Source organism: Megascapheus bottae, chromosome 11 (genome assembly GCF_031878675.1).
Source record: "Megascapheus bottae isolate mThoBot1 chromosome 11, mThoBot2.hap1, whole genome shotgun sequence".
Classification (NCBI taxonomy): domain Eukaryota; kingdom Metazoa; phylum Chordata; class Mammalia; order Rodentia; family Geomyidae; genus Megascapheus; species Megascapheus bottae.
In genome coordinates this window covers 345,049-371,577 of record NC_143519.1, presented here as the reverse complement: position 1 = coordinate 371,577, position 26,529 = coordinate 345,049, and the positions used below count along the sequence as shown (strand labels likewise).

General features: G+C 58.7%; 1 protein-coding gene across 1 annotated transcript; it reads right to left on the bottom strand.

Annotated features, from left to right (window-relative positions):
• Positions 1-1,623: 1,623 nt before the first annotated feature.
• On the bottom strand, positions 1,624-26,343 carry Gas6 (growth arrest specific 6). Its single transcript, XM_090341844.1, has 15 exons — positions 26,112-26,343; positions 25,665-25,831; positions 17,845-17,869; positions 16,263-16,325; positions 13,844-13,966; positions 13,133-13,255; positions 12,128-12,250; positions 11,225-11,346; positions 10,093-10,211; positions 9,710-9,899; positions 7,964-8,128; positions 4,991-5,159; positions 3,563-3,735; positions 2,893-3,121; positions 1,624-2,109 (listed from the first exon to the last, which is right to left on the bottom strand). Exons 1-15 carry the CDS (start codon positions 26,188-26,190, stop codon positions 1,955-1,957), a joined length of 2,025 nt encoding a protein of 674 aa, XP_090197970.1. The 5' UTR covers positions 26,191-26,343; the 3' UTR covers positions 1,624-1,954.
• Positions 26,344-26,529: the final 186 nt, after the last annotated feature.

Genomic DNA, 26,529 nt, shown 5'->3' with positions numbered 1-26,529 from the left:
GCACACAGTCACCCTGTACACTGGCCCCCTGCACAGTCACCCTGTACACAGTCACCCTGCACACAGTCACCCTGTACACAGTCACCCTGTACACAGTCACCCTGCACACAGTCACCCTGTACACAGTCACCCTGCACACAGTCGCCCCGCACACAGTCACCCTGGACATAGTCACCCCATACAGTCACCCTGCACACAGTCACCCCACACAGTCACCCTGCATACAGTCACCCCTCACAGTCGCCCCTCACAGTCACCCTGCACACAGTCACCGTGCACACAGTCTCCCTGTACACAGTCACCCTGCACACAGTCACCCTGTACACAGTCACCCTGCACACAGTCACCGTGCACACAGTCACCCTGTACACAGTCACCCTGCACACAGTCACCCTGTACACAGTCACCCTGTACACAGTCACCCTGCACAAGTCACCCTGTACACAGTCACCCTGCACACAGTCGCCCCGCACACAGTCACCCTGGACACAGTCACCCCATACAGTCACCCTGCACACAGTCACCCCACACAGTCACCCTGTATACAGTCACCCCTCACAGTCGCCCCTCACAGTCACCCTGCACACAGTCACCGTGCACACAGTCACCCTGTACACAGTCACCGTGCACACAGTCACCCTGTACCCAGTCACTCTGCACACAGTCACCGTGCACACAGTCACCCCGCACAGTCACCCCTCACAGTCGCCCCGCACAGTCACCCTGCACACAGTCACCCTGTACACAGTCACCCTGCATACAGTCACCCCTCACAGTCACCCTGCACACAGTCACCGTGCACACAGTCACCCTGTACACAGTCACCCTGCACACAGTCACCGTGCACACAGTCACCCCGCACAGTCACCCCTCACAGTCGCCCTGCACAGTCACCCTGCACACAGTCACCCCACACAGTCACCCTGCATACAGTCACCCCTCAGTCGCCCCTTACAGTCACCCTGCACACAGTCACCCTGCACACAGTCACCGTGCACAGTCACCCCGCACAGTCACCCCTCACAGTCACCCCGCACAGTCACCCTGCACATAGTCACCCTGCATACAGTCACCCCGCACAGTCACTCCGCACCGTCATCCTGTTAACAAAACCCAGCACACTCCCCCTGTACGCAGTCACGTTACACATGGTTATTCCAGAAATCACTTCGCACATCATCACCCCACACTCGGTCACCCTGTACAGTCACCTCACACATACACATGGTCACTTCACGTAGTCATTCCATACCGTCATCCTGTTCATTCACTCTGAGCAGCCATCCTACACAGTCACCCGCACAGTCACTCTCGGCACGTCACCTTGTACAGTCACCCTGCACTCCACCGCCTTGTAGGTTCCACTGGGCCAGACTCTACAGCCAGGTGCCACCCCATCTGCTCTGCTTGTGGAGTGAATACACACAGGCCCTGTGACCGCTGCTGACCTAGTCCTATCTGCTGTCATCATTTGAGGAGGTTACTGGAAGCCCAAGAGTACCCAGGGGCCCTCCACGACCACCTCCAGCTGTGCTCCACGGGCCCTGGCCCTCCATATCGACTTATCCCAAGAGCTGCTAAGGGCTGATAAACCCCAAGGAGCAGAAAGTGGTTAACACAGAGTTAAAAAGGCTTCTGTAAATATTTTATTTTCCCGTATTTTTGAGTCAGAAAGAAGCATGTGGTAATAAAAATAAAGGAGAATTTTTTTCTTCAAGTCTGCTCTGCTGCAATCTGGGCATTCCTGTGTTCTCCCTGTGCCCCTCGGGCCTCGAACACCAGTCCCACTATGTACAGGTATATTACAGGCAAAGAACGGGCTCAAAGGAAAGCAGCTGGTGAGGCGGGGCGGCCCTGCCCACTCTAGTGCTCGAGGGCTGCAGGGAAAGCTCACTTCTTTCTGCCTGAAGGGAGGCAGGAGGCCCTCTTGTTTCTGGGTCCCGAGGCAGCTCATCTAGGGTGCAGAGTGCTCCACGGGGGGGCAGGAGTGCGAAGTAATGTCACTGTGCTTGTAGGCAGCCTCGTCCAGATCCAGGAGCTTCTGGTTGACTTCTAGTGTCATGCAGCCACGGTAGAATGCTAGGACAGGCGCAGATGTCACTGGAACCCCTGATGTGGGGACAAACAGTGAGCCGGAGGAGCCAGGCCAGCCGCGCTCAGCATCACCTGGCCCCAGCTGAGTGCCCGTGGGGCCCCAGGTCCACGCCATCCCCAGCCTGGAGGCAGAGCCGCCCCGGCGCTAACCATGTGGCGCTCCGGTTCTGGCGCTTCCTGGGGTGTCAAGGTTCTCTCATGGAGGTACCGTGGGCCACGGTCTCCTGCTCTCTCCTTGGCCCCTGAGCTTGGGTGATTTAATCTGAATGGTCTGCGTCAGGCGAGCAGGACAGAAGTCCTGCTGTTCGGTGTTCACAGTGGGAGGGAGGGCTGGGTCTTCCACTGTACCTTGGCTTGGGATCACAAGTAGGGACATTTCTAGTTTGATGACACTCTAGGTCTGTCCTGGATCTAAAAGGCCAACCAGGACACTGCCGGCTGCTCCTGCTGGACACAGTCGGGGCCCTTGGCCATTCTGTCGGCTAACAGGCTGGTGACTGGCACAGCCCAGGGTCTGTCCAGCCTCCTTGGGCCTTGGCCTGACTGGTGCTCAGATGATGCTCCTCCAGGGCTGACCTGGACCAGGGCTGGCCATGCAGCACCCTCAGCCCACATGAAGAGTGTTTGTCCAGGGTCTGCAGCCACCAGGGCAGCACTGGGGTGGTGAGTAAACCTTGATGCACTTCCCCGTCTTCTAATGGAAGGCCCTCGGGCAGTCACGCTCAGGGCAGATGTGGGGAGCAGGCCAGCCCCTGGCCCAGGGCACCCGCCCCAGGGAACGGCACAGGGAAGACCCACCTGGCAGGCCTCCCACGAAGGTGAGCACAGAGCCCCGCAGGTGCGTCTCAAGTGTGGCCAGCCGCTCTTGCAGCTGGGTGGCAGTGACTTCGCTCTGGCCTTTGGTGCCATCCACTTTCAGAGTGGCCTCGCCATCCCCCAGGGAGACCGTGACCACGTGCTCCTGACCATCGCACACCTTGATCTCCATCAGGGCCAGGGCGACATCCTCCACGGCCAAGACCACCAGCTGCAGGGGTGCGGACACAGGGGCAGGGGTCAGAACGCTGGGTGCTCCAGACCTCCCTGGCGGCCCTGAGTCCTGGTGGGTCCTGGGATCCACAGGAGTCCTGGAGCTATTCCTGTGCTGGGAGTTGTGTGTGGTGGGGCAGGGGAGACCAGGCTGCAGGCTGTCTGCACACCATGCCGCAGGCTCACTGTGCGCCACGCTGCAGGCTCGGTGGGGGATGCCCTCAGCAACAGCATCTCTCACTCAGGTACTGCTTTCAAGCCCTGGATCTGCCACCTTGGTCACCATGGCGTATCTCACAGTTGTGCCCTGTGATCATATGACCACTGGCCAGGCACTTGTCCTGGGTGTAGGTAGAGGCTCTGAGATGGGAAGGGGCTCCTGGGTACGGGAGGTCAGGCAACTTAACTGCAGTGGCTGGTGTGAGGGGTGGGCGCTTACCTGTTTCTTGAGTTTCTTTGTGGAGTGGTAGTCGACCAGGGCCACAGAAAGTGGCACGGCATGGTTGTCGGCCACTAGCGCAAGCAGCACCCCTGTGTCGGTGGCGGGACGGATCCGAGCCACGACTTCTATTCCCCAGGTCGTTTCTGTCCCAACGTCGGAAGGAGTCCGTGCTGCGATGAAAGCAGCCCATCAGCAGGCAATACGAATGGCGCAAAGGGCAGAGTGAGCAGCGGTGCGTGAGCAGAGGCCACGCGGGAAATCCTCACGCCTGCTCCTGGCAGCAGAAGCACTGCCTGGCAAGAAGGCGGTGGAGGGCCCCCTGGCAGCCTGCGTGCGTGGGCCCAGGGTCTCAGCAGACAGCCCACAGCTGGGACGGGAGGGGACTGCCAGCACGGGGACACTTGAGTACACCCGCACCTTGATTTCAGATGCCCTCTAGTGACTCCCAGGCTGCACAGACCTGGCAAAGGAGCTAGCCTAAGGGTGCAGTCCACCCACTCCCAGGTCCCCGGCTGGCCTCCAAGAGGTCCCTGTGAGTGCCCTGTGCCTGCTACCCCTCCGTCTCCACACACTGCCACAGGGAAGTCTGCAATGCACAAGTCTGCCAGAGCTTAGAAGGCTGTGTGAACGGGCCTGCATCACCCCTTGATCTCCACTGGCCAGCCTGCTCCTCCCTGGATCTCCACTGGCCAGCCTGCTCCTCCCTGGATCTCCACTGGCCTGCACTGCTCCTTGTTGTCCACTGGCCAGCCTGCTCCTCCCTGGATCTCCACTGGCCACCCTGTTCCTCCCTGGATCTCCACTGGCCAGCCTGCACTGCTCCTTGCTGTCCACTGGCCAGCCTGCTCTTCCCTGGATCTCCACTGGCCAGCCTGCTCCTCCCTGGATCTCCACTGGCCTGCACTGCTCCTTGTTGTCCACTAGCCAGCCTGCTCCTCCCTGGATCTCCACTGGCCAGCCTGCACTGCTCCTTGCTGTCCACTGGCCAGCCTGTGGGGGAAAGCCAGCCTGCACCCAACATTCACCACAGTCTCCTCAAACCAGACTCCTCTCCAGCCCTAGACAGCATCTCTAGTGACCAGTTCTCAATAGTCCATCGAGACGAATGCACATGGACTGGAAACGTTATGAAAACAGACGATTCATTCATCGTGAAGGGTGAGGTGACGGTACCTTGCACATGCCCCTGGCCGGGCACTCTCCTACCATCAGTCCGCACGGATCCCTGCTCACCTACAACCAGTGGGCTTGTAGCCTAGCTCACCTACTGTAGGTCAGTGCCTGGAAGCTGGGTTCTGCCTGAATGCTGTACCCACCACAGGCCAGTTTGTGCCGGACAGTCCCGACAGCTCATGTCTTAGCATGTGTCAGCTCGAGGCCCCACCACAGCCGTCCTCCCAACAACGCGAGGCCAGGCCCACTTACTGTAGCTGAGGCTGTAAAAAGCAAACCCATTTCCAGGGAAGAACGACCCCTTCTCTGTCACAGAGAAGCACTGCATCTTTGTGTTCGCCTTCACCGTTTCTTGGATTGTGTTGTCTTCCCCATTCAGCCAGTTCCAGCTCCTCATGCAGCCATCCAGACGAGGGTTAATCTAGAAAAACAGGTGAGTCCCAGAGTCTTCCTGGGAGCCAGACAGGAGGAGAGGCCACGTGCTTGGCGCCAACTGACCCTGACTTAGGTGTGTGGAAAGTGGCAGCACAATGGGTACATTCTTTTCACTCTTCAAATGGCTCAGGGCACCTTGCATCCACACGTGAGGGGGGCAGTGTGCCCTGCACAGGGCAGCCCTCTGCTTCGTCTGCAGCCAGGCTCTCGGCTTATGAGAGGAAGGGCGCCGGCTTCCTGCCTGGAAGGCGTGGGGAGGGATGATGCCTCCCTCTCACCTGGCACCTGTGAGGCACAGCTGGAAAACAGCTCAGGGGTGGGGGTTGCCAGTTCCAGCTCAGTTACAGTCTTATACAGTGTGGCTGGGAGGAAGTCAGTCTGCCCGTACTTCTGTCCCAGAAGGGGAGATAGGGTTTTGTTTGCTGTGCAGCCCCTCAGATTCCCTTGAGTGTCCCTCAGTGCCACTGCACCCCAAGCCTGATTTTCTATCTGATATGGACACCCCAAAACCAAGGGCGCTAGCCACTAACCACAGCTAAGTCAGAGCCAAAGTATAAAGCATGAGCTAGGTCGGGGAGAGAAGGAAAAGGCAGGGCCTTGAGGCGTGACCTGCACTGTCCTTTACTGCACAGCTCTCTTCCCTCAGGAAATCCTAGCAGTTGCTCAAAACGTTCTTGGGAATTGTCTGAAACGTTTATTATTCTTTTTGTTAAAAAATGACTGCATTGCCAAATATACCACTGGGCATAAAAGAAATGCAGTCAGAACAGCACTGGGATTCTATCTCACCCCAGTTAGAATGGCCCTCAAGAATCCACACAATAACAGACGCCGGTGAAAATGAGGGCAGCAAGGAATCCTAGCACATTGTTGGTGGGAATGTGAAATTGTTTAACTACTTTGGAAAGCAGTGTGGTGGTTCCTCGAAAAACTAAGCATAGAACTACCCTACAATCCAGCAATCCCACTCTAGAGCATTTATCCAAAAGATTACAGACCAGGACACCGTAAAGCCACCAGCTCAGCCATGTCCACAGCCCCACTAGTCATTTCGGATGCCCTTCAACGGACAAGTGCATCAAGAAAATGTGGTATCTATCTATCTATCGATCTATCTACCTAATCTAGCTATAATCAATGGAATTTTGTACTTATGCTAAATGAAGTAAATCCAGCTGAGAGAGACAAAGGATACATGTTCTCTCTCAATGCAGAACCCTTTGTACAGCTGCTTAAAGGGAACAAACACATTTTTTTTTTTTTGCCAGTCCTAGGCTTGAGCTCAGGGCCTGACCACTGTCCTTGGACTTTCTCAAGGCTAGAGCTCTACCACGTGAGCCTCAGCACCACTTCCAGCTTTTTTCTATGTATGCGGGGTACCGAGGAATCGAACCCGGGTCTTCATGCATGCTAGGGAAGCACTTTAACCACTAGGCCAAACTCCCGGCCCCTGGAACAAACACATTTTAAAACTGACTGCAGTCTGTTTTACCTCCACTGCAAAACAGACATTTCTCCAGTGAAAACCCAAACTGGCTTCAAAAGAGGAGATACAGGGAGTTAGCAACAAGGCTAATCTGTGACAACCAGCCTGGACCCTCTGTCCTCCTCAGTCCACCACCAGCCCGGACCCTCTGTCCTCCAGTCCACCACCAGCCTGGACCCTCTGCCCTCCCCAGTCCACCACCAGCCTGGACCCTCTGCCCTCCCCAGTCCACCACCAGCCCGGACCCTCTGTCCTCCCTAGTCCACCACCAGCCTCCTGGACCCTCTGTCCTCCCCAGTCCACCACCAGCCTCCTGGACCCTCTGTCCTCCAGTCCACCACCAGCCCGGACCCTCTGCCCTCCCCAGTCCACCACCAGCCCGGACCCTCTGCCCTCCCCAGTCCACCACCAGCCCGGACCCTCTGCCCTCCCCAGTCCACCACCAGCCCGGACCCTCTGCCCTCCAGTCCACCACCAGCCCGGACCCTCTGTTCTCCAGTCCACCACCAGCCCGGACCCTCTGTCCTCCCCAGTCCACCACCAGCCTGGACCCTCTGTCCTCCAGTCCACCACCAGCCCGGACCCTCTGTCCTCCCCAGTCCACCACCAGCTCGGACCCTCTGTCCTCCAGTCCACCACCAGCCCGGACCCTCTGTCCTCCCCAGTCCACCACCAGTCTGGACCCTCTGTCCTCCAGTCCACCACCAGCCCGGACCCTCTGTCCTCCCCAGTCCACCACCAGCCCGGACCCTCTGCCCTCCAGTCCACCACCAGCCCGGACCCTCTGTCCTCCCCAGTCCACCACCACCAGCCCGGACCCTCTGCCCTCCAGTCCACCACCAGCCTGGACCCTCTGTCCTCCCCAGTCCACCACCACCAGCCCGGACCCTCTGCCCTCCAGTCCACCACCAGCCTGGACCCTCTGTCCTCCAGTCCACCACCAGCCTGGACCCTCTGTTCTCCAGTCCACCACCAGCCCGGACCCTCTGTCCTCCCCAGTCCACTACCAGCCTGGACCCTCTGTCTTCCAGTCCACTACCAGCCTGGACCCTCTGTCCTCCCCAGTCCACCACCAGCCTGGACCCTCTGCCCTCCAGTCCACCACCAGTCTGGACCCTCTGTCCTCCCCAGTCCACTACCAGCCTGGACCCTCTGTCCTCCTCAGTCCACCACCAGCCCGGACCTTCCCAGGGCTTGGACAGTAAGAGCACAGGAAGCTCTCAGCCACCCCCTCCTATGGGCTTGTGCTCCCTCCCCTTTCCCCCCCTGCCCCTCCCCTGCCCCTCAGGCAGGCACATACTCACAGGCTGGATGAGCTCCTTCTCCTTGAAGGGCACGCCGCCCACCGTGAGGTTCAGGTGGAACAGGCCTCTGTGGTACTGGAAGAGCTCTCCAGCCACGGCAATCTTCATGACTGCGTCCTTGTTGACCTTGACCACCAGGTTTCGTTCCAGCTCCTCAACAGAGATCTGAAGGAGACCGAGTGTGAGCAGGGGTAGCAGAGGCTTCCTCCCCCCCAACAAGAAGGCTGGCCCGCGTCACCTGAGCCAGAAAGCATTGACCTAAGGAGACCCAGGAGTCCACACCTCTGTCTAGGAGGTGCCCAGTGTCAGGAGACCACAGCCACCACCACTCGTATCCCCAAGCCTGGCCGCATGAGGCCGTCGCGACCTATGTGCCCTGGTGCCCTCATCCCAGTGTTAGGCGCAGGAGGCTGTGCCGCCCGCCCGCCACCGCAGTTCTGAGCCAAGCCAGGGCTGTGACAACAGCGGCATCTCCCTCCAATCTAAGTGCTGACTTCCTGACATATTTGAGATAATGAGCATATTACAGAAGACACTGCACTCAAAGCTGGGCGTCAGAGGGTGCACGGAGGCAAGCCTGGCACTTGAGCCGTTTCAGTGCACAGTGCAGCCCAAGTGCAGAGATGCTCAGGGGTACACAGCTCCTGGACCCTTATGAAGCCAGTCATCGAATCTCTCTTCCCAGGGCTCTCCCCAAGGCTCCTGGGCCTCTGCTTTCCCTGAACAAACCAGCCTGTGCGTCTCCAGTTGAGCCCAGCAAGCTGACCGTCGTGGGCTTGGCTGTCTGTCAGAGCCGGCCTCACTCAGGCCACTTGCTGGGGGAGCCAAGGCCTGGCTCTGTGAGGATGCTGTCTAGACGGCCACTGGGGGTCCTGACCTGCCATGCGTGGACGCTGCTGGCTTCCCACCACGCGCTCCCCCTGGGAGCCACAAACTTTGTAGAGACAGGACTTCAGGTTCAGCATCCCATTCTTCCTGTACGGACGTACTCTATCTGCTCCATGGCTACGGAGGGAGTCAAACTTGGGCCCCCCCTGTGCCACGTGGGGCTCTTCTGTGACCCTGTGACCACCTCGGGGCTCGCCAGACCCACAGTCGGGGACAAATAGAGGGCTCTGCTCCCCCTCACACGAGCACGCTCTCACGAGTGTGGCCTCATCTACCCCTCACGGGAACAGGTCCCACCCCTCCTCACTGGCGTGGGCTTGCTGGCCCCTCCCCAGGAGCAGGCTCTTCTCAGCCCACAGGCCTGACCTTTCTTCCTCCTGCCCCAGGATTTCTGAGACTTTTCCTACAGTGTCCAGTCACCCTTTCCTGACTGGACTTACATCCTCCCTGCCCTCTCATGTCTCTCTCACGAGGACCACCTTGCTGAAGGCTGTGGAGCTTAGGTATATGTCCTCTGGACAAGCTGTGGCTGTCCAGACAGGACCCCAGTGCAGAGGCAGAGGCCAAAGCCTTGGCAGCAGCCCTGCTAACGTCTGGAGAGGAGAGGACAGCCTGGAACCACAGGCCAGGCCCTGCCGAGACTCCTTCCAGGTCCTCTGGGCTGGGTCCCTTCTGGTGTCCTCTGGCTGATGACCCACAGCTCCCACATGAGGCCTTGGGGAGGAGAGGCTACCCAGGGTGTGAAGCAAAATGCTGGCCTCGAGGGCATCAAGTAATCAGGATGCAGTGTCCTGCCTGTCACGTCTGGAGGCGCAGCCCCTGTCGAGCGCCCAAGTCAGCCCTGAGCACCGCACTCACCGTCTGCCACATGCCATGATTGATGACCGGTCCACTGCTGGTGATGCGGCTGACGCCGTTGTAACGCAGCTGCAGCTCCAGCCTCCCGGCCCTCAGACCCAGGACCAGCCAGTTGCTATCCAAATGGCCCCCCGCAAAAAGTAGGATCCCTTCAGGGTCAAAGGTCCGGAAGTCAAACTCGGCCATCAGCCTGAGAACACAACCAAGAAACAAACCAGCACAGGCTGCCAGCACTGAGCACAGCCTGGGTGCAGGGCTGTCCTGGACTGACCTTCCACCAGGACTCTCCGGGAGCACGGGTGCCTGCCCGAGGGCTCTGGCTGGGGACCGCTGCAGGCCGCGTCCACACCAGGCGCACAGCTAGCGGGGAGGGTTCTGCTCACCTGGTGGGCTGCAGCCTCTTGAACCGGAGTCTGATCACAGGAGTCGCGCTAAACATGCGGCCTAGGTACAAGGACTTCATGCTCTTGGCCAGGCTGAAGGGCACACAGGGCAAAATGTCCTGCCAGACAGGAGAGACGGCTGGGCAGGGGCCTCACAGCCACCCCACTCTCAATCTTAAGAGCCTGGCTTCTTGGCGGAGGTCATCTGATCAGCCCACGTCCTAGGCACGGCTGCCTACCCCACCTCTGGAACAACCAACGGCATGACGGCTGTTGGGTCTTTGGGCAGAGGACCAAGATCCCCAGGCCGCGGTCAGCACACCTGAAGAGCTGCCCTGTGGCCCTCCACAGCCTCTCCCTACAGATTCCAGGGCTGTTTAAATAGGAGTAGGGAGAATCCTAAAAACCCACTGTCTTGAACACTGAGGTCCAAGAACATTCCCTGCCCTGCTTCTCGTTGCCCTGAGGGAGAAGGGGACCAAAGCAAGTCCGGCTGCAAGAGGCCGAGGGACCCTCTCGTGCCCACACCCACCAGCTGCACACTGAGGTCGCTGGTTCAGAGGGGTGGAGGCAGAGCGGCTGTGCCCAGCTGGCCCAGATCCCAAAGCCCTGGGACACTCACACTCACCCACGACCTCCTTCCCAGCTGTGGTTCCTGGCTACCTATCGTCTTTGCAGCTGTTTCCAGAAAATCTTGTCTGTGCTTAGCTTCTGTGCTGTGTCTTTAGCCTGACCGAGGGTCCCAGGTGAGCTGGAGAGGTGGGCAGCCACGGCTGCTGGAGGCCCCTGGTGCTCACCGAGCTGGAGAACAGCCCACTCCGCCCCCTCGGCAGCAGTGGCATGAGAGCAGCTTTACCTCACGTATGGGCACACGAGCGCCTCACACCTGGACTGAACATGCTTGGGGCTGTGCTGCGGATGGGGGACGGGTCGCTATGGAGATTTCACGAACACAAAGGATGTCCGTGGAACAGAACCTCGGCCATGTGGCCCTGGGAAACCCAAAGCCTTTAGCCAAAGCCATACTTCTGGCAGGTTTTCCTCCACCAATCCTACCATGGGGAAGGGTCTCATGCAAAGGGCTGAGAAGGTCTCTGTGAAGTGCAGGCAGCCCGCTTCATGGGGCACCCACCTCACACGTGTCCATGTCTGGGGACAGCTTGAGGCCCCCGCGCCCGTCGCAGTGGCAGGTGTAGCTGCCTGGGGAATTGACGCAGGTCTGCTCGCACCGTCCCTGCTCACACTCGTCCACATCTGCCAGGTAAAGGGAGGCAGAGAGAGCACAGGGAATGCTCCAAACCACACTCTGCCCACGGTGGAAACGCGCCATTCTAAAGCAGACCAGGCCAAAGCAGCGACTGCAGCTCTGTCCCCTCCTCCCCGGCCCTCCCACTGCAGCCACACTTGCTAGGCTGAGGAAAGCCTGAAGATGGCTAGGGCATGGGGCCCAGATAGGGCACCAGGTCAGAGAGGGACGCCCTTTCCCTCTTTCCCTCACTGTGTGCAGGGCCAAGATCATCCCAGCTTCTCACCCTCACTCTTCAGCTCCAGGGAGGAATCGGTAGGGAGCTGAGCCCTTTTCCAGGGTTCCATCACTGCCCCGCTGGGGCTAGCTTCCGGGAAGAAGTAAAGATAGAGGAACCAGGCGTCCCTGTACCCTCGGGACATGGGGGGGGGGTAAAAAAAAAAAAAGACCTGCAGACTTGTACTGCATATGGCAATTTTACATGGGGGCCCAGGTCAGGGAGAAGCTGGAATTGACAAAGGAACATGCACGTGATGCATTCTGCAGCCTATATACATGTGTGTGTGTGAACTCAGACAGGATTCTGTGTACATGTACATGTGCATGGGCAGGAAGAGTGGATAAACCCACCATGGGGGACCATGTCAGGATCCCCTGACCCTCCCCCGAAATGTCCTAGCCTTGTGCACGTGTCATGGCTTCCTGTAACACTGGCCTGGTCACTGTTGCCAACACAGCCCCTGTGGAGGCAGTGATGACATTTCTGAGCGTGGGGTGACTGTGGGGTACCTTGGCAGGCCTTCTCCTGAGTGCTGTATGCGTAGCCCTTGTCGCAGAGGCAGGAGTAGGAGCCTGGCAGGTTCTTGCAGCGTGCCATGCCACAGGCGTCTGACTCTGCACACTCATCTATATCTGTAAGGAAAGCCAGCGGTACAGACCTGGCCTGTACAAATCAGGGTACAGACAGGAGCAGGATGGCTGTGCTTGGCCCCTGGGCTAAAAGGGTGAGAACAGCCCAGACAGAGGAGGGTGGAAAGGAGAAGAAAGCAAAAGAAGGAGGAAGAGAACAGAGAGGAGCCCTGATGAATCTGCTGTGTATCCAGCAAAGGCCATGTAAGCTCAGCCTGGGGCTGGACACTGGAAATGCCCCCACCCAGGGTCAGTTCCACACAGAGGGTTCCTCAAGGTGCTCGGAAAGTTTAGGCCCCTGCCGCCCTGACACCCATCTGTGACCTTCACGCAGCTGCTGCATGGTGTCCTGGCTGCAGGGCCTCAAGGACACCTTGTGTAGGCCTGCTGCCACCCCCCTGCACAGTGGGTGCTACTCCAGTCAGCCTGCAGCAGCGTCGAGGTCTGGGGGGCGTGCCTTGAAAGTGGTTTTCTGGGGCTTCCTTGGGGACCCCCGATTTGGCTCTGGGCATCAAGGAGCCCTGACTGAGAAGTGGACCGAGGTGGTGGGCAGAGCCCCCCCTGCATTCTCGGCAGGGTGTTGGAAACCAATTATGAAGGTGTGGGAGAAATGGTGTGGACCCAGGCCCAGGGCCTGCATCTTTGCCTGGACTTCCCTGCATGGCCACTTGAAGAGGTCTGGATCTTGGGGCACAGACTGGGCAATGCCCACCTGCGCTGCCCTCGGTGTCACCTTCAGGTCTAGGCAACGTGCCGTGCTATGAGGCAGCTACCTGTGGCTGTGTGGCTAGGCTAGGCTGTCTCCAAAGGACACCCATCCTCTCCCCAGGACGTGGAAGGGAGGGGAGAACACAAGCAGCACAGGCAGGGTCTGATGGGCCTTACCTTGGCAGGTCCTGCCATCGGGGGCCAGTGCGAAGCCACTGTGGCAGGTGCAGTAGAAGCTGCCTGGCTTGTTGTGGCAGGCCTGGCTGCAGCCGCCATTCTGCTGGCTGCACTCATCGATGTCTGGACACAGAGCAGGGGAGGGGTCTGAGGACTGTACACACTTCCCTAGGCAGTCTAAAGCAGCCTCCCTCCAAAGCCCACCTCTTTGCCTTGCGGTGGATAAAGGGGACAGCAGAGGACAAGGAAGACCTGAAGTCCCTGTGGCCAGGGACAGCTGCAGGCCCAGCTCCAAGGGTCCCCATATGCACATGGGTGTGGGTGGGGGCTGGCCAGCCCAAAGATGCCCACTGCTCAGGAACCACAGCACCCACACATAGCCCAGCACCAAGCAGGCCTACTGCAGATGCCCTGCACGACCCTGAGTTACAGGTCCTGCCAGGTTCTCCTCCCCCGCCACCCCCCCCCCCGCCCCTGCCTCTCTTCTGCAGAGCTATGCTATATGTATCTGGTGAATCAGGACAGAGTCCCCTTTATACCTAGTCCCAGCACAGCCTTGGCTCCCTGCAACTCTCTGGGAGCTCCTGGAAAGCCCCCAGGCTTTAGTGCCCCAGTGACCAACCCAACGCATGAGTAAACAGGAGGGGACTGGGGTTAGTGTGTGAGCAGTACAAGCAGCTGCCGCCTGTCCTGACAACTCGGGGGCCTCACCTTTATCACAGAGCCGGCCCTCCCAGCCAACTTTGCATTTGCAGAAGAAGTTGCCCATGAGATCCTGGCAGAGTTCTGTTCCCTCCTTATCACAGGGGTTTGGGGTGCACTGGTCAGGCAAGTCTGAGACAAAAGACACCAAGGAAATCAGAGCTGCTCCAAAGCAGATCAGACCTCCAGTGAGGTCTCAGTGGATGGAGGGGTTTAAGGCAGGCTTGGCTGAAGGCAGATGTCCACTTCAGGACAGGAACATCTGGAGTCAGCCAGGGCCAGGATCCAGTTCCAAGAGCCCCAGAGCCTTACTCTGCCAGGTGGGTAGAGGCTGAGGGCAAGGCAGCAGGAATGATTGAGGCCCCGGGCTCAGGGCTCCTGAGGAGAGGCCCACTGGGGTCCCTACGAACCCCAGAGCTCGCAGGCCCACTGGACCATCCCATCTCCCCAGCAGGCCTGCACTGCCCAGCGCAATAGTCAACGGCTTCAGATGCCTCAGCACAGGCAAGGCCTTGGGGCCTGCTCAGCCCAGCTCCACGGATGTACAAGAAAGGCCTTTTGGAAACCACACCTACCACAGCATCTTGACATGAAGGCCTCCTGTCAGCGTGCCCCAGCTGGCTAAGTGGGGGCAGGGAGTGGCTCAGCCACCAGAGCTTCTGCCTACAGATTAGGACCTGTAGCTAAAGAAACTTCCAATGCATTTCTTTCCTCTAGACAGTGTCTCAGCACAGTCTAGAGCTCAAGACCCATGGCTCTCGCTCCTTGTAGGAGAAGGACACAAAATAAAACTATCTGTGAAGGAGCAAGGAACGAGGGCCGGTGGCCTGGTGGGCTGTGTCGGTGTCCCCAAGGGGCAGTGGCCTGAGGATGGCTCCTCGTAGAGCTTGGCTGTGACAGTGTCTCCCGAGGCTCAAGGCAGCTTCCAGTGGTCAGGGCACCTTCTCCACACCAGGCAGCAGTGCCCTTGCACGTGCTTGTGGGCCCTGTGGTGGGCAGCATCCAGGCAAGTGTGGGCAGCTGCAGTGGACATGGTTTCCCCCAGTGAGCCCCTGCCCACACCATGCTCGAGGCAGCTCAGGGCCCAGCCGCCCCACAGAGACAGATCACTGGGGATATGAGTGACACAGGCAATAAGGTAGGAACCACCTCAGAGCCTGCAAACACACACACACACACACACACACACACACACACACACACATACACACACAGAGGCTAAGCCAAGTGTTAGGAATAACTCACACAGAATGCAAGTACTCTGGCAACTCTCCAAACAACAGAGTGACATGAAAAGGGTATGGTACAGTGAGCAAGTGTACACCTCCATGCACACCTCCATGGTTACACAAGCAAACAGACAGCTCAGAGCTGCTGGCCATGGTGACAGGTAGATGGAGGCCGGATTAATCAGGGAGAAATGTGCTTTCTCTTCACAGCCTTCTGAAATGTTTAAACTTTGTGACATGTATATTTATTACTCACTGAGAAAAACACAATTTACTTTCTTTTTTTTCTAGTCCTGGGGCTTGAACTTGGGGCCTGGGCCCTATCCGTGGACTTTCTCAAGGCTAGAGCTCTACCACTGGAGCTACAGAACCATTTCTGGCCTGTTCTGTGTGTGCGATACCAGTGAACAAACCCAGGGCTTTGTGCATGCTAAGCAAGCACTCTATCACTAGGCCACGCTCCCAAACTCACTTTCTTTTTTTCTTTTCTTTTTTTGTTGGTTGTGGGACTTGAACTCTGGGCCTGGGCCTTGTCCCTGAGCCTCTCAGCTCAAGGATACTGCCCTACCTCTTGAGCCACAGCGCCACTTCTGGGTTTCTGTTGGTTAATTGGAGATAAGAGTCTCACAGACTTTAGTGCCAGGGCTGGCTTTGGATGATGGTTCTCAGATCTGAGACTCCCGAGTAGCTAGGAATACAGGCATGAGCCACGACACCCGACTCCACAATTTACTTTCTTAAAGAGGAAGTTCAGCCAGGTCCCAGTGGCTCGCCTTTGTAATCCTAGCTACTCAGGAGGCTAAGATCTGAGGATGGAAGTTCAAAGCCAGCTCAGGCAGGAGAGTCCATGAGACTCTTACCTCCAATAAACTACTCAGAAAAGGCTCTAAGGGGTGCGCTGGCTCAAGTGGTAGAGCGCCAGCCTTGAGCCCACAGGGGCTCAGGGACAGCACCCATGCTCTAAGTTCAAGCCCCAGGACCAGAACAGGGGCTCAGGGACAGCACCCATGCTCTGGTAAGTTCAAGCCCCAGGACCAGAAGAAAAGTAAAGGAAAAGGAAAAAGAAAGTTCAGTGAGTGGGAAGAGAGCAGATGGAGAGGTGCATGGATTCCTTGCAGTTACAGAACTACTCATGTGCTTCTGCCAGTCACAACCAAGAGGCCCTCAACCTTGGGGCGAGAGGGGAAGGAGATACTCACTCTGAACACAGGTGGCAAAGGCAGGGTCTTTGGTGTAAGGAGATCCATATTTTTTGATGCACTCTGCAGGAGAAAAAGAAACAGTAGTGTCACTGACCCTCCCTGGAGGGTCCAGCATCACAGCCCAGGCCAACAGCTGCTCAGCGGCTCTGGGATGCGTGCCGTCCTCACCCGGATGCTGGCCCTTCCGTGACCATGACCTGGCCTGGCTGTCACTAGTAGAAAACCCTCCGTGGTGACAAGGGAAACCTTCTGTCAAGGTTGCGGCTATGAGGAGACTGGTCTAACAATAACAGCAATAATAATCAACTTACATTAGTTATGCAGAAAGGGTGGTCCTGTTCTATTTCCACCGGTTCACGTGCCCCAATCAATCTCACCCTTTCTTACTTCTTCCCCTCCCCCTTCTAAAACTTCAAGGGTTTGCTTTGTTCCACTTCCATAGTTTTAAACCATCTATTTCAACTGCATTCATCCTCCCTCAAACTGACTTGCTCTGAGCTATCCTCTTCCGCTCCCCACAGAAGACCCTGATCAATCCTGGGAATTCTCCTAGTTCTGAGGTGCTGACCACAGATGCCCCATGAGGGCCCTGGGGACTAGCAGCTGAATGCAGGCCTTGCATTTGCCAGATAGGCAGTCTGCCACTTGAGCTCTTTTTACTTTAGTTGTTTGGGGGGCAGGGCTTTGAGTTTATGCTCAAGCTGCCTGGACAATGATCCTGTCATTTACCGTGGAGATGCTGGTGGAGTGTGTAGCCTCCACTCAGGCCTCAGTGGGCACTGCTGCTTGTCCTCACATGTGAAGACAGCACATCCAAAGCATGAGGTTACTCTGGGCTTCTCAGACAGTCCCGAGCACCTCCACTGGCTGCAGAGGCCGTGGGAGGACAGAAGCCAAGAAACTTACCTAAGTGCGTTTTACGAAGTTACTAAGACCCAGGGACCCATTTTTTTCTTTGCACCGAAAGCACTTTTAAATGGTGCTAATTAATGAGGTGAACCACTCTGAGGGCAGGTTGCTAGGGAGTGTGTGGTGGGGTCAGAGCTGGCCTCCAAGAAGAGGAGATCATTTCCTTTCCTGAGGGCACAGTCCACCCACACGCTGAAAGAATGTGTGCTTGAGCAGTCTTGGTCTTCGCTTCAAACCAAGAGCTTTCCACGTATGGCAGATTCAAAAACCCATACCCGCAAAACTCTTGAGGCTCTCGTAATTTCAGAAGTACAGAGCACTGAGACCAGTACGTCTGCGGATACTGGGTTGACCATGTTTCCACCTAGTGGGAGGAGGACAGAGTCAGCGGGGAAGGCGCCGGCACTGAGGTCAGCCAGCGTGAGGGGGAGCCAGAGGTCTGGCTCAAGTAGTGGAGTGCCAGCTGAGCAAGCAAGACCCTGGATACAAACAATGGCAAGGCAAGCACTAAAACCTACAGCATAAAACATCATGTTCTTATTTTCCTTCACGCTTTGGATTGGAACAAACCTGCAATCCTCCACCCCCACACCCAGAATTCCTCCGCTACAAAACACATTCGCCCAGATATGGCGGCGCGACAATGAACTTGTGCGATCTTTAAACTTACCTAGGTATCTTGGGTAAAAATAGTCCTGTGGGCAGAGAGAAAGACAATAGTTTACTGGCACAGTCTAAGGCTCCTCAAATACCACAGCAGCTGGTTACCAAGCCTGGGGCACAAAACTTTCTGAGGGCAGGGTGCAGGCGAGACTCTTCCTGCAGCTCCTGAGCACAAAGCCACTGCCAGGATGCGAGGGGCAGACGCCCAGGAGGCCCGGGAGGAACTGGCCTCCGCAGCGTCCTGACAGTGACACGAGCAAGCCACTGTCACTTGCAGGACTCAGCGTGCTGCTTGGAGTGCCCTGCAGAGGACGCCGAGAGGGGACGGAGGGGGGCTATGCTCCAGGAAGGGGCCCAGTCATGACCCAAAGACACGGAGTTGCCTTGGGCTGTGCTCCCCACGCTCAACAGCCATGAACACGGGCTTTCAGGTGTCATACAAAACAAGCGTGCTGGCCAAGCCATGAGGGGACTTCTTCATCTGTGGACGCTCACGCAAGGGCACCACGAAGCACGCAAGTGGCCTGTGTACTGCAGAGACGCCTGCCACAGCAGCGCCCCGTTAGCGGCGCAGGTTAGAACCAGTGCTGTCCGCTATGTCTTTTAAAAAAAGAGAAACATTGCTATTACTGTCCTCAAGCTAACGACTGCCAACTTGATTTAAGACACAATCCTCACTGTTTTCTAACACTGACCTAACTTTCCTCTACTGTTTCTGCCCTGCCTGAGAGGTGGGCAGTGGAGTCTGCTGGAAGACCTGCCCGTGTCACGCTGTCAAGCTCTGCTCCCCACACCATTTCCTCTTGTTTCCTTCTCAAAATGCAGACCTACGTTTTTTACCTGGTTGCCTACTTACAGCTGCACAGACCAGAGACAACCCTGTGAAGGTGTGTCCCCAGCCCCTCCATCGTCGGGATCATCTGAAAGCACACTGCTGGGGACAGATGGCAGACAGGGCCTGTGCGGTGTGTCCACAGCTGAACTACCCTCCCCTGAGCTCTGAGCCCCACGCCTCAGAGGAACTTGTTGACAATGGCAGGGCCCTGAGCTGAAGGGACAACGGGGACAAGGACAGTCCTACAGGATTAGAGGATTAGAGTCACTCTTGGGGCAGGACACGAAGCTCCCATCACTCCTGCAAGTTCCTTGCTCTTCTTCCTCCTGAAATGCTGGTGATGATTCTGGCCTTGGGTTCTGTGAGACAGCCGCCTCACTGCTGGCCCATACTCCACAACTGCTGCCAAGGTTGGTTCTGCACTGGACCAGCTCCAGGCAGCCCAGGGCCCCTGTGTGCTATGCCCTGGGGGAGCGCAGGGAGGCCTGGCTGGTCACTCTGAGAGAAGCCAGCTGTCACAAAGCATTTTCCTCTGAACTCGGCACCCTGAGCACCTTGGGGGCAGAAGAGGTGTCTGGTCCTTCTACAGATATCTGGAAAGGTTACAGCAGGATCTACTCTGTGTCACAGGTAGATAGGGAGGCAGGAGCAAAAGGGAGGAAATACCCAACTACAGACTCCATCTGCAAATCCCAGCAGGCCTGCATCCTGAGCTCTGGACAAGGCAATGGCTCTACCTCCCCCGGGGTCCAGGCTCTCCTCTCAGGGATCTTCCTATCAGGAAGTGAGAAGACCAAATGCACAAGCATTTAGGAAAGTACACAAGCAAAAAAAAAACCTTTCATGTCAAACTAACAATAATGAAAGTCAGATCGGGACAGTCAGTCACTGCCGGTCTCCAAGCCCTCTGGGCTGGGCCTCAAAGGGAGATCCCTGGTCTGCACTCCCTCGTGGGTAATAAAAACCATGGGCCCCAACAGCTTCTGTGCAGCCAGTCCCTGCTGCATGGCCCACTCGCGCCTTGAGGCGCAACTCCACTTTTCCAGTCCATCACTGCTCACCAGCACCCTCCACTTCCTGCCTCCACACCCAGCTCTCAGGGCGGCCAGCAGGGTGACCTCAGATGTGCCCAAGAAGGGTGGGTCATCTGGAACCCCGGCCACTGATAAGAATTCGGGGAAGGACCCAGTCTCTGTTCTCAGAAGAAAGTGGGAACCCAGCCTTCTCCACCCCTCTGCTCCCGCATCTCAGTTAGACTCGCTGCCCCTGTGGCTGAATTCCAGCCAGGGAGGGACGCGAGCTGGAGGATGAGGTCACCTCCACGGGCCTGCTGGAGCGCAGGCACGCAGACCAGTTCCTCTGGATCCTCTACCATGTGAGGCGGGCTAAGGATGCCCCTGGTACACACTGAGTGCTCCTGACCTCCACGGCGCAGCCCGTCTGCCTGTCCCTTACCTTCTACATGAAAAAGAAATACACTTCAGTCTCACTTACACTACCAGTTTGCTGTTTATGCTACTGAAAACACCACACTAGCGTAACTGGACACATCAGTGGGAACAGAATTGTAATGACCTTCAAACTGAAATCAGAGACCTCACAAGTAGAGAAATTCCATGACTCAGCGAGAGTGTTTGAGGAGATAACCAACCACAAAGTCACTGACAAATAAAGGTTTAGGCTCATTAATAGTAACAAGAAAAGTTCAAGAGAGGCCCATATCTGAGAATCTTGGTGGAAGACCGCAGGAGCAGAAAAATTCCTGAGATTCTTATCTCTGAGTGGTGGAGGTGTGGCTCAAATGACTGAGCTCCCGTCTCGATCAAGGCTGGGAGGCCTGAAGCGCCACGGCGGGTGTCATCTATGCCTTCCTGAGGTAAGGCTTGAACAGAGTCCTGGCCCTGAGGATTCGGGAGCATAGGACAGAAGGCCCTGACCTAAACCTGTGCTTCTCGGCTTCTAGAGAGGTGGGACTGCAACCTTCATGCCTGTGCCTGGCTTAGAAAGGAGACGACATGTCTCTGGTGATCGGATGAGCCCCTGTCCCTGTGCCTCTGGTGATCGGATGCCATCTCGACCAGCCCTGGTTTCTATGAGTTGTAAGGGTCACAGCCCTCTTGGTGTGTCAGTGGCAGCAGTCAGCAAAGTGCAGTGCAGAGACCCAAAGGGAGGCCATGGCTGAGAACTAAGGAATCTGGTTCTAGTGGGCCAGGAGCTAGACCAAGGTCCCAAGGGTGCCAGTCCAAGGGACAGTCTGGAGAGCTGGGCCTGCCAGCTGGTTCGGTGAAGATGATCCAAGTCCAGGGATGTCGGGGGTGTTGCAGCAGCCGATGTCACACTGCGGGCTGAGCCCTAGGCCAGTGATAGCCCAGCTGGGGTTCTGCTGAGCTCTGCTGAGCATGCCTGCACTGGAAGACAGGGACCTCAGCAGAGCTGCCAGCTCAGCAGTGGAACGGAAACACTGTCTCCTCCACAGGTCATGCAGGGAATCCGCCAAGTGGACATGAGTGGAGCCAGGCTGAGGCTACCTCTGCACACAGCACTCCTGCGGCCTTCAGGCCCCAGACTCAAACCCAGCCATCTCCAGGCCTCAAGCCTGGGCCAGGCCTGGTTGGACGTTTGCAACAGCTCCCAGCTCTGACCTCCAGTGGCACGACCTTCCCAAAAGGCCTGCTGTAACAGCCCCAAGAAAGTGGCCTGGGGGGGCAGGGGTGGGAAGGGCCAGGGAGTTTGAGAAGGGGTACCCAGGGAACCGAGAAAAGTGGGCCTGTATGCATCTCTACCTGGGAGTCCATGTGCGTGTCAGAACCTAGCTGGCCGTACAGGCGTACGTGTCTGTGTGCACACTGTGTGTACATTTATGTCTGTTTGTGTAAATAGGTCTCTGTGTATATGTGTGTTTATGTGAGTGAACATGTGTGTTGTGAATTTCGTGTGTTGATGTGTCTGCCTGCGTGCATGTCTAAGTGTGTCTGAGTGTATACCAGGCATCCATCTGGGCAGGGTGTGATCATGTCTACACACGGGTGTGTCTGTGTGTGTTTGTGTGTATACCAGACATCCATCTGGGCAGGGTGTGAGTACATGTCTACGCTCGGGCAGGATGGGTTGGGCTTCTCATCTAGACATGCTGCCTTGCCGCAACCCCTGTTCCAGGTCTTCCTACTGGGCATGCTTAGACCACTCCAGCAACTGGACCCTTCCCCTTCCCACGGTGTCCTGGTGGGCAGAGAATGTCCTCCTGCCTGGCAGTGGTCTGCGTGGAGCTGCCCTGGAGAACCACTGTCCAGCACTGGTCCCCAGAGGGCAGAATGGCTTAAGCAAGGCCACAGGGCCTCAGCGTAGTGGGTCCTGCGACAGTCCGCACATCAGTGGGGAGGTGAGCGGGGGAGGAAGTTCTCCCACAGGCTGCCAGGCCTAGTCAAATGTGACACTTCATATTTCAAATAAACCAGGTAGAGCAGGAGTTCAGGTGCAATGCTGGTGGAAGGCAGCAGCTCTGTCTGAGATGAGCCTCCAGACCAGAATTAGCAGACACCCTACCCAACCCGCCAGGCCCATACCTCAAAGGATTCAGCAAAATTAGTAAAGGCAGCTCCAGCAGCAGAGTAGGGGCACCGAGGATGGGCGGGGCTGGCCATTTGGCAGTGCTGAAGTTACCTCCTGGGGTCTCTCCCTCAGGGGGTCTCTCCCTCAGGGGGACTCTAAATTAGCCCACAGGGAATCCCTCCCTCCTCACTAGTAACAACAAAAAGGAAAAGGAGATAAGAGAAGCCTGGGGGAAAGGAGGAGCAATGTGATTAGAAATGGCCAGGCAAGTTGCCCAGGACACACAGGCCCAGGAATGTGGGTGGAGGGGCCCAGGAAATGTGCAGAGGAGGATCTCAGTCCCCTCCCGCTGGACGGTGTGTGAGAGCCAGCAGGCAGCTGGCCCGGGGCCTAGGGCGTCTGCAGACAGCACACTGCCAGGTCAGACACTTCTGATATGAAGGAGCCCTAACGTGGGCCCTCAGGCTGGGCAGGGAGCAAACACCACCTCTGTGAGGTATGAGGAATGGTCTGGGGGGCCTGGAGGCCAGAGCTGGGCTGGAGCAGAGCTGTCACCTTCCCCTCCCCGCCCCCCCCCTCCGGCTGGAGGGCAGGGCCATGGTTCCTCTCCAGCCCAGCCAGAGGGGGAGAAAAGGGGAGGAAGGGAGGGGAGAAGGGAAAATGAGGGAAAGACAGAGACCCTGACCACCACACAGCCCGCCTCAGTCACCATCTCCCTTCCTGGGACCCTCTACTCTTAGGTCTCTAAAGGTGTAGAACAGGAGGGCCTGGGACAGTCCAGAGTGGCAGACACCAGGTCTGAGAAGTCCTGCCTGCCCTGGCTTAACTGAGGTTTGTCCCACAAGCCACCTGGCTTCCAGGAACTAAAAGAAAGCAAGCCAGAGGCCAAATCCAGAAATCCAGGCCAGACCTCTACAGGAGGCCAGTGACAGGCCTGGGGCCCAGGGCCAGCAATCCCCGGCTGCAGAGAAGAGGCCCAGGAAAGTGTCCAGCTGCAAACTGATCCACACAAGAGATCGGTGGGGTTATGACTCGCTCACGGGTGGCTGTGGGCACTGCAGAGGAGGGAATTCTGCAGATGGCTCTGATGTGAACAGGCAGGGAGGGACAGCCACCATGGCAGAGCTGGGCCCCCACGTTCAGGTGGGAAATGCAGAGCGCTGGTGTTAGCATCTTCACTGCACATCCTTGCAAATACCCTTGAAGCACAAGATGAATGAAACCAAAGGAGCGTGCTTTGGGCAAGAGCAGCCCTGTGTCAGGGCAGCCAGGAAGAGCCAGCTGGAGCCTGTCAGTGCTGGCAGGCAGGTTGTAATGGGCAGGGCTCCGGGCTTGGCCATGGCCATGTGACTCGGAACACTTGTCACCACAAGCCCAGTCCCACACTGCATCCAGCAGAATGCTCCAGCTGAGGAGGGGGCTGGAGGGCCCTGTCCAGCCACCCTAGCCCAGAGGACGGGGGACATGGGGCCCAGGTAACAGGTGCAGGCCTGTGAGGGCCCAGTGTTAGGGCACACGTGGCGGGGGAGCCTCCTTTACGGCTTCAAGAGTTCTGCCAAGGACAAGATTCGCTGAGCAACCAGGATTTAGCGCCAAAGAAACCGGAAAAACAGCAAGGCTGGAAGTTCAGTCACTTGCTCTCTACCAAGAGCAACACCTACTCTCTGCTGAGCCCAGAAGGACAGCACAGCCAACCCATCCCAGGAGAGCGAGGAAGGAGGGGGCTCTGGTCCTGGCACCATAAAGTTGTACCAGAGTCCCCACACTGGTTCTCAGCAGGCCTAATGCTGGCTCAAGAAAGCAGGTTGTAGAGGGGCTGTGCACAGCCAGGGTCTCCACACCGAGGGCGCACAGGGGCCGTCCCCTCCACAGCCAGGGTCTCCACATGGAGCACGCACAGGGGCCGTCCCCTCCACAGCCAGGGTCTCCACACCGAGAGCGCACAGGGGCCGTCCCCTCCACAGCCAGGGTCTCCACAAGGAGCATGCACAGGGGCCGTCCCCTCCACAGCCAGGGTCTCCACATGGAGCACACACAGGGGCCGTCCCCTCCACAGCCAGGGTCTCCACATGGAGCACACACAGGGGCCGTCCCCTCCACAGCTATCATCTCCACATGGAGCACACACAGGGGCCGTCCCCTCCACAGCTATCATCTCCACATGGAGCACACACAGGGGCCGTCCCCTCCACAGCCAGGGTCTCCACAAGGAGCACACACAGGGGCCGTCCCCTCCACAGCCAGGGTCTCCACAAGGAGCACACACAGGGGCCGTCCCCTCCACAGCTATCATCTCCACATGGAGCACACACAGGGGCCGTCCCCTCCACAGCTATCATCTCCACATGGAGCACACACAGGGGCCGTCCCCTCCACAGCCAGGGTCTCCACAAGGAGCACACACAGGGGCCGTCCCCTCCACAGCTATCATCTCCACATGGAGCACACACAGGGGCCGTCCCCTCCACAGCTATCATCTCCACATGGAGCACACACAGGGGCCGTCCCCTCCACAGCCAGGGTCTGTACATGGAACACGCAGAATTCTTCAAAAGAAAGATTCCAGCAGAATCACAGCCTTGGTTTTGAACCAGCCTGAGATCTCAGCCTGTGGTGATGGGAAGCTCACCTGAGCACAGACTGCAGAGAGGCAGAGCCAGTGCTCTGTGGGTGGCTCTGCAGGCTCTGCCTGCCTAGGGCCCCTCTGGGCACAGGCACAGGACAGCACAGGGCTCCCCAGCCATCCCTGCCCCCAGCTCCTCCCGTGCCCACATGGCTGTGCTCCACGGCTGGTCACGGGCCTGGTGCCCTGTTCCCCAAGGACATTATTAATAGAAGTTTGTGCCCGCAGAGCCGCCCCCTCCCCTGCCCTCCTTTCCTCTTTGCACAATCCCTACAACAGCATTTTGGGACCTAGGATCTTTCGATTCCTCTTTGGGGACAGCGCTGCGTCCCTCGGGAGGATGACAGGCGGGGCCCCACCCTGAGTCCAGCCAGCGGGGCGGGGGGACCCTCGGGGTGGGGACTGTCGTGGTGGGGACCCTCAGGATGGAGACCCTGGGGTAGGGACCCTGGGGTGGGGACTCTCGGGGTGGAGACCCTCGGGGTGGGGACCGTCGTGGTGGGGACCCTCGGGGTGGGGACCCTCGGGGTGGAGACCCTGGGGTGCGGACCCTGGGGTGGGGATCCTCGGGGTGGAGACCCTGGGGTGGGGACCCTGGGGTGGGGATCCTCGGGGTGGAGACCCTGGGGTGGGGACCCTGGGGTGGGGACCCTCGGGGTGGAGACCCTGGGGTGAGGACCCTCGGGAGGTTTTGTGTTTTGTTTTAAAACCATTTCATTTCCTCTATGCTTCGATGCCAGCTCTTCCCCGACGAGGGGAGGCGAGGGTGACATGTGAACTGGGGACGGTGGGAGGTCAGCGGGCGGGGCCTGGGACTCACCGTCTCCAGGTCGTTCTCGAACACCTCCCGCGCCTCCTCCTTGCTGCACAGCTCCTCCACGCACTCGCGCTCCAGGTGGCCCTGCTTGGCCTCCTCGAAGACCTGGTAGGCGCGGCGCTGCCGGGCCCGTAGGAACTGGGCCGCCTCGCGCGCGCGCAACAGCGCGGCTGCGGGGAGAGGGCGCCGTCAGCGGGCCGCGCGGGGGCCGGGGCGGGCGGGGCGGGGACGCGCGGGGACCCGGGCCGGGCAGGGCAGGGCAGGGACGCGGGGTGGGGAGGCGCGGGGACCCGGGGCGGGCAGGGCAGGGCTGGGACGCGGGGCCGGGACGCGCGGGGACCCGGGGCTGGCAGGGCCGGGGTGTGCGGCCGGGGCTCCGGGGTCCAGCACCGGTGGACGGGGCTGGGGTGGGGGGTGGCGGGGCCGGGCCCGGCGGCCCGCGGCACTCACTGTGCGCGGACTCGGAGGCCAGCAGCAGCAGCAGCAGCGCGGCGCCCAGGGCTGCGGCGGCCCCGGGCGGTGGCGGCATGGCGGGCCGGGCCGAGGAGCCCGCGGGCGGCCGGGCGCGCGGTCAGAGCGCTCGGGGGGCCCTGGCGAGCCGCGGGCGCCGCGGGGCGGGGGCTCCGCTCATCGCGTGCAGCCGGCGCTGAAGGTCACATCCCGGCGGCGGCGGCGGCGGTGCGGCTCCCCGGGCGCTCGCGGCCGGTCTGGGCGGAGGCGGAGCGGCGGCGACGGGAGGCGGCCGGGGGCGGGGCCGGCGCGGGGCCGCGGGCGGGGCGCGGCCGCGGCGCGGGGGAGGAGGCCGAGCCCCCTCCCGCGGTCGGGGCCTCGGGGCCGGGACTCCTCGGGCGCGGAGCAGCGGGTGCGC

Coding starts and splice junctions, on each gene's coding strand:
- Gas6 (XM_090341844.1), bottom strand. CDS start 26,190: ATGCCGCCACCGCCCGGGGCCGCCGCAGCCCTGGGCGCCGCGCTGCTG. Junction 3,736..4,990: donor TTTTTACAGCCTCAGCTACA/GTAAGTGGGCCT, acceptor CTTTCATCGCAG/CACGGACTCCTTCCGACGTT. Junction 2,110..2,892: donor CTTCGTGGGAGGCCTGCCAG/GTGGGTCTTCCC, acceptor TCCCCACATCAG/GGGTTCCAGTGACATCTGCG.